General features: G+C 45.1%; 1 protein-coding gene across 1 annotated transcript in view; it reads left to right on the forward strand.

Moving 5' to 3' along the window:
- The window catches only part of FAM3B (FAM3 metabolism regulating signaling molecule B), a 6,444-nt gene extending 5,352 nt beyond the window's left edge, over window positions 1-1,092 (forward strand). The window contains exon 7 of the mRNA XM_057373990.1: window positions 711-1,092. Coding sequence (XP_057229973.1) covers window positions 711-800 — 90 coding nt within the window. The 3' untranslated portion in view covers window positions 801-1,092. The remainder of the gene's footprint in view (window positions 1-710) is intronic.
- The last annotated feature ends 6,013 nt before the right edge of the window (window positions 1,093-7,105 follow it).

A 7,105-nucleotide genomic window follows, 5' to 3' on the forward strand; every position in this document is an offset into this window, starting at 1 on the left:
CCCCCCGGAGCAGAGCCCGGGCCCTGCTCGGAGCCCTCCCTGCACCCAGGGACAGCCAGGGCCGAGGGCCCCTCTGGGCTGGGGCTCCTCTGGAGGCTGAGCAGCCCCRGCTCCCTCAGCCTTTCCTGGGCACGGAGCTGCTCCCGGCCCTTCCTCATCTCCGCAGCCTCGGCCGGCCCCGCTCCAGGAGCTCCCTGTCCCTGCTGGGCTCCTCTGAGGGGCCACAGCTGGACACGGCACCCAGAGGAGCCTCCCGGGCTGGCACAGGGGCAGGATCCCTCCCTGACCCGCTGGGAATGCTCCTGATGCCCCCAGGATACCATTGTCCTCTCTGTCCCCACTGGTCAGGAACAGCTCATTGCCCACCAGGACACCCAGGTTCTTCTCCACAGAGCTTTTCGCCAGCAGGTCACCCCTTGCTCAGGCTGGTGCAGAACATTGTTKCAATATTCTTCATATTTCAGACTTCCTACTGGACAAAGATATTCAATTTAATGTATATCATGACAGCCATCTGGGAAATAAATAAAGCACTCTGTGTGAGAAAGATTTTGGGAGACTCTTCACCCATTATGTTAAACAAGATGTGCAACATTCTCAGCTTCCCAATCCTCCATCATGACCCTGTCCTCTTGCATGAGGTTTGACAAACTGGTATATAAATAGAAAATATTAAATATTGATTTTTTTAAATTATTTTATTTTTACAGATAAACCACTCTGACAAGACGAAGAACAGATACAATGGCTGGCCAGCTGAAATCCAAATAGAAGGCTGTATCCCAAGAAACCTGATCTGAACAAATGCGTCCCTCATTAATAAAGACAATTCTATATTTTTATATCTATGACTCCATTAAATTGTCTCCAGAACCCAATAAGTATCTGAACAATTGTAAAATAAGTCATATGCAGTTTTTAATCTTTCTTCCCTCTCTGTGGCTTTATTCTAATCTCAAAACAAATAGGTATTTTGATGAGMAGTGGAAAAAAATACTCTGGTTTAGAATTACAATGTTCAGGCAGTCAGTCATAAAATACCAGGATTTTTGGAAGTGAGTATACATTACCATTAACACTTTTAGGGGGTTGGTTTCATTTGTTTTTTTTTAGTATGTCTTCTCTTTTGGTTCCCTTTATATACTAATATGCAAATATAACTTAATCTAAATATAAAATCACAGGCAACAAAGCAAATTACTTTGATGTTAGTTTATTAGTAACATTACTTCTCTTCAGAGARAGTATGGAAAGAACAGTTGCATTTTTTGAGTTGGTTTTAGTGATGTTGACAACCCAGAATAGCAATACATAACATGACAACCCAGAATAGCTAACACATAAAGATCCAGTTACTTGAATTATTTTACCAAATTTAAGCTGCAAATCTACATAGTTTAATTATTTTTCTTCCTGTAAGTTTAACTTACTTTAAAAAATGTAGTGACTTCGTGCAAGCTTAAGTGTTGTTCATGTTCACTATAGAATCAAACATATTGTAAGGAAACTGTAGAAACAGTTATTCAATTTCCTTTTTTTTGAAGCACAGCAGGTGCCTGGATTGTTCTTAACTGCTGTTTGCCGCCCTGTTGTTCAGAAGTCTCCCACATGGCAGATCGAACAGCTTCAGTTGCTTCCTGCAGCAAACTTATTCTAATAATCCCCAAATACATGGAATTAACCCCAAAGGACYAATCCAATGACATGGAGAATAACTCATCACTATCCTTTTCAAGCCACTCCATTATGTGTCTGACTACCACCCTCATTAACTCCCTCCTCCCTAGACYGAACCCACCTGTACAAATCTTCCTTTACATTTTTCTCATCACTTAAACATTAGTTCTGTGGTTCCTGCCTGAAGAAGCCCCCTTTTGAAACTTCAAATGAAGCTTGGAAGCTTCAAATTTCCAACCATGTCTGCCACTTGTCACTGCTGCATTCCCAGCAGCTTTCTGGTGTTGTGTCCCTCACCAGTCCCTAAAGTTTCTTGCTGGTTTGCAAATGCTCCATAGCCCAGGGACACTGCCAAAAACCCATTTAAATTAGTTTGGYAGGCTCAGTGGTTGCTCCTTAGCACCTTGTTACTGGTGAGGTGGGTACAAACTGAATACTTTAATAGCTGTTTTCAATGTTTTTCCACATTAAGTCATTCTTCTTAATAATAATCATAATGTTTTCAGCTGGTGCTCGTGTTACTGGCAGGACATTTATTCCTTTGCATCGTAATCACCCTTTGCTACATGCCTGAATTATAAAAATAACATAATTACAGTGCTAATGGCTGGCAATCCTCAGAGTGCCAAGCTCTGAGGCAGCCCTTGAGCCTCTGTGCAGTCTGACAGTCACTGCCTTCTGCTCCAGGCCACAATTAATCTCACATCAATTACAATTAAATTGTACTCCAATTTCTGTTCAGCAGTTACCATGAAGTACAACGTTTTCACRTTTTACATTTGCTCTGTTCTTCACGCTCTGTGCAAGTGTTCTGCTCTTTGCAACAGTAAAAGCTGCATGCCTGTCCCCTGAATCAAAGATCAAACCACCCTGAGAACCTTTTACAGCACAAATTCCTGCAAAATAGTCCTTAACTCCATGGTGTTTTYGCTTTTTCAGAGATGAAGCTGAGACACCTGGACTGGATTGAAGCATGYTGATAATCTGCAGCGCTGAATAGTTATCATCAGGTTTGTTTTCATTTGTTCATGACCCAGTGCTTAAATATGTTAGGCAGAGGRCTCTCAAGTATTTTGGTAACCCTCTGATCTGAAGAAATCATGGAGAAATAATCACTTGCCACTTTTTCAATCACTTTTCAGATTAGAAACAATCTTGCAGAGCTGGTTTGACAGTGGGACTTCAACTCTGYGCCCACAACTTGAGCAATTTTAAAGGAACTGCCTCCTAGGAAGAAGTGAAAAGCTTTTTCATGGAATCCTAATCCTGAAAAATTAATCTGGGGGGAAAAAACCTGCAGCAGTGGAGGTCGATACTCTCCATTCCAGGTGACAATGTCAACCACAAGGAGCAGGCAGGAAGTGATTTCCTGCGTTCTCCTGSGCTGGGTAAGTGCTGGGAAATACCTCTGGGTGCTTCTTGCAGCACTTGAGGTCACCACYATGCAATAAGGTTCAAACCTGCACAGCAACCCATCTTTTTCTAACCCCAGTAGGCAAATCCCATGGGAAGCCATGAGTTTTAGGCAGTGACATTACTCAGAGCGTGAGTTTGTGGATTTAAAAGCGGGATGACACAGCAGGTGGCAGCAGTGGCTTTCCAGATCCTCTGCATCTCTAGAAATAGCCAACATTTCAGTGCTTTCCTGTCCTGGGCAGATGCTGGAAGCCACAGACAGGGGTAGAGGTCACCTTGGGTGGACACCAGCAGCTTTGTCCCTAACATCCCAGACCTTCCTTTCCTACACTGCCAGGGACAGGTTCCATTTCAAATATACCCAGCAGCAGCATTCCACACAAGAAGGTCCCTCATACCCCCCACCCATTTAGGAACACCTTTTAGATGCTCCCATTTTTACCTCCTGTGTGAACATGACAACCAATCCCATAAAGAACAAAATACCTGGACAGAGTTCCTTTTTTATCTCTCCATTTAAGAGCATGAGAAGCACTTCAGGGTCCTGACACATCTCTCAAAAATCCCTGGATCCCCTAGCAGTCCAATTTGATGGCAGCCGTAGGATATATTGATCAAATAATAGGTAACATTTTCAGTTTCTCAGTGGCAACTGTTTTTTCATGTTCTTTGTGCAGTGTTACCTAACTCAAAGTGGAAGGTTTCCACTATATTTTAAAGCAAAAYACAAGAAAGGAAAAGAGAGGTGAAAGATGCTCTTTTTTAGGCAGGCTGTGCTTAAAGGAAAACTCTGACCAAGTGCAATCCACCCAGCCAAGCAAAGAGAAGCTGATGCTTTTACTTAAACATAGTACCTGGAGGGAAGTAATATATGACTGTGATTTATGTGGTCTCTTCTTAGCTGCAGTGAAATGCTGAACAATGACTAGAATTCAGGGCATTGAGGTGGGTGGTTTTAATAATGTTTCAGTGACAGCAGTTCCTCATTTCTGGATACTCTGAAGTTTTGATTTCACTTCTCTGCTCTGGTGGTTTTTTTTTTTGTGGTTCTTTTTTTGTGTTGTGTTTTTGTTTTTATTTGGGTTGGGGAGGGCTTTTGTTGTTTTCTGTTTGGTTGGTTTGGTTTGGATTTTTGTTTTGTTTTGTTTTTCTTTCTGGGAGAGGTTTTCAGCAGCATAGGAAATGTAGCTTCTCCTCCAAAACATTTACACTAGCAGCTAGAATTTACACTAGCAGCTCCTTCTTCCAAAAATGAGAACATAGAACTTTAGCCTGTCCCAATTTCCATTGCAGGTCCCATTTAAAATAAAATAATTAAAAAAAAAAAAAAAATTAATGGCTGTGTTGTAGCCAAAAGCAATATATATTTCAACTTTGTACTTCACAGATAAGTGTTACATGGTTGTGGTCTTTATAGCTGCTTTCTATCCTCTAGGAATTCCCTAMCAGTGTTCTGAGGGAGGCTACTCTTGGCCACCCAGCCAGGGTGACAACACCAACAAATGATTCTTTAAAGAACCAAGGGACATCTCCAAATCAGCCACCCTTGTCCTTGTGGGGGAATTCAGCTTGGAGGGTGTACACTGGGAACACCACACAGCTGGTCCAAACAGCTCCAGGAGATTTCCAAAACATCTGGATGACAATTCCTTGGTACAGGGATTCGGGGATCTGACTTGAGAGGTGCCTCTGGGATTCGTTGCTTGTTCCCAGAGAGGCTCTCATGGCTGACGTGGGGATTTTCTTGGCCACAGAGACCGTGCAGCAGCCGAGTTCCAGAGCTCTGCTGCTTTACCTGCACCCATCTGGTTCCTGACGTGGACCAGGCACAGGTGAGCACGGCTGGAAAAGCAGCATCTTTTATTAGTTAATGTGTCCATGGCAAAGCTGTTGTCCCAAAATGGATTCTTTCACCCCATGGGCGAGAGGCTAATCCCCACACAGAGTTCAGGTATTTCCTTTATTTACAGTTCTGCACAGAAAGAGATGCTGGGTGGCAAATCCACAAATCCACAGTGACTATCAAAATTTTTCACTATTTATACATTTTAGTATAAAAGGTATTAATGTTCATTGTCTAACCGTTATATGGTTCTCTTAYTAATTTCATATATTATTTATTTTCTAAATTATTTTTCTATTTTTATAGTATAATATCTGTTTCTTTAGATGTTACATTTATATGTAAGCTGTAATGTCCTATATCATATGTTACATATAATATTCAAAATATATTATTTCTCAATATTTATATATAGACATTATAAACAATAAATAATACACAATATTTACATTTGTATCTTAAACTGATATTCTGGTTTTGTATTTATCAAACATCAATATAATCTTTTATCTTATTATTGACTAATATTGATCATTTGGTGCTAATTGTCTGGCTGAGCTCTCAGGCAGGGCCAGCGGAACAGCCCCYGCAGTGCCCGCATGAAGTGGGACAAATGTTCCCTGGGGACTGCTGGCGGCTGACTGAGGCGCCTGTCATGGCCCCGCAGGAGCTGGGGGGACTTGGGGTTTACCCAGATGGTGTGGATGGTGATCTGTTCCCAGTCCTCCTGCGGCTCCTCTTTGTCTCTCTTGTGTCCCCTTTGGGACAGCTCTGGGTCTTGTCTCACATCCCCTGTGGACAGCTCTTGGTCAGTGGAGCCTTCCCATTGGGAAAGCTCCTGGTATCTCTCACATTCCCATTGGTAAAGCTTTTGGAGACTCTCATTTCTCCATTGGAAAAGCTTTTTGTGTCCCRCATATTCCCAACAGAAAAGTTCTTGGACATTCTCATTTTCACATTGGGAAGGTTCCTGGTATGTCTCACATTCCCATTCATAGAGAAGGCTCCTGGTACCTCTCACATTCCCATTCATAGAGCTTGGGACACTCTCCTTTCCCCATTGGGAAGGCTCCTGAAATCTCTCATATTCCCAAGGGAACAGTTCTTGGACACTCTCAGTTCCCTATCAGGAAGATTCCTGGTATCTCCCATATTCCCAAGGGAACAATTTTTGGACTCTCACATCTCTCCACTGGGACGACCGTTGGTATCTCTCATATTCCCACTGGTCCAGCTCTTGAACACTCTCAGTTCCACACTGGGGCAGTTCCTGTCCCATGTGGGGCTCCCACTCTCTCTCCAACCTGGCCAAGTCCCACTCCAGAATCCGCAGCCCTGGCAGCTCTGCCCCACCACTGCCCCCTCCACTGCTCCCTGAGGGCTTCCACCCACCCAGGGGAGGGGCTGGGGGGCAGCAGAGGCTGTGCAGGGCAGGGCAATGGATCTGTGCCCTGGCTGGGGGGCAAGGAGGCGACTGCCCAGGCACAGACACCAGCCCAGCCCTGACCCCCAGGCCGTGGCCTCCAGCCCCATCCCAGCACTGGCCTCTCACTCTGGGTCTGGCTGCCATCTGAGGCCTCATCCTCAGGCTCGGCTGCTCCATGGCAAGAGAAGGCAAGGCTTCGCCTCCTCTGTCAGCATCTCCATCGTGCTYTGCCACAGAGGCTCTCAGGGGAGCTGCTTCCTCCTGAGAGAGACGTTCTYRTGGGACTGGGCACCYCAGGGCTCTGTGCCCCTCAGACACCCSTCTGTCAGGGCGGGGCTCTGCCATGTCACAAAGGCCACTGGGCACCACCATGTCCCACATCACCAAGGGCTCTGACACCTCATGCCTGTGTCACAAAGGGCCACCCCGACACCCCTTYACCAGCCAACCCCACTGGAAGTGACATGGAGCAGCCCTGGACAWGGGCACTTGTAACCCTTAATGTGCCCAGAGTCCTGTGAGGCTTTGTACACGGTCCCGCATGACAGCCCGAGCCCCACACTGCAGGGCCCTGTGAGAGGGGCTTTCCTGAGGGAGAATGGGCCAGGAGAGGCTTTCAGTGGCCTGCCAAAGRCACCAGTGTCAAACTCAGAGTTTTTGTTGGTTTTCATACAAGTTTCCCCTTCCCTCGGTGTTACTGAGTGATGCTGTTTGCACACTGAGCAACAACTGCAAAGAGTTAC

The sequence above is a fragment of the Malurus melanocephalus genome, unplaced genomic scaffold, assembly GCF_030028575.1.
Source record: "Malurus melanocephalus ecotype Western Australia unplaced genomic scaffold, MMel_1.1 scaffold_212, whole genome shotgun sequence".
NCBI classification, from domain to species: Eukaryota; Metazoa; Chordata; class Aves; order Passeriformes; family Maluridae; genus Malurus; species Malurus melanocephalus.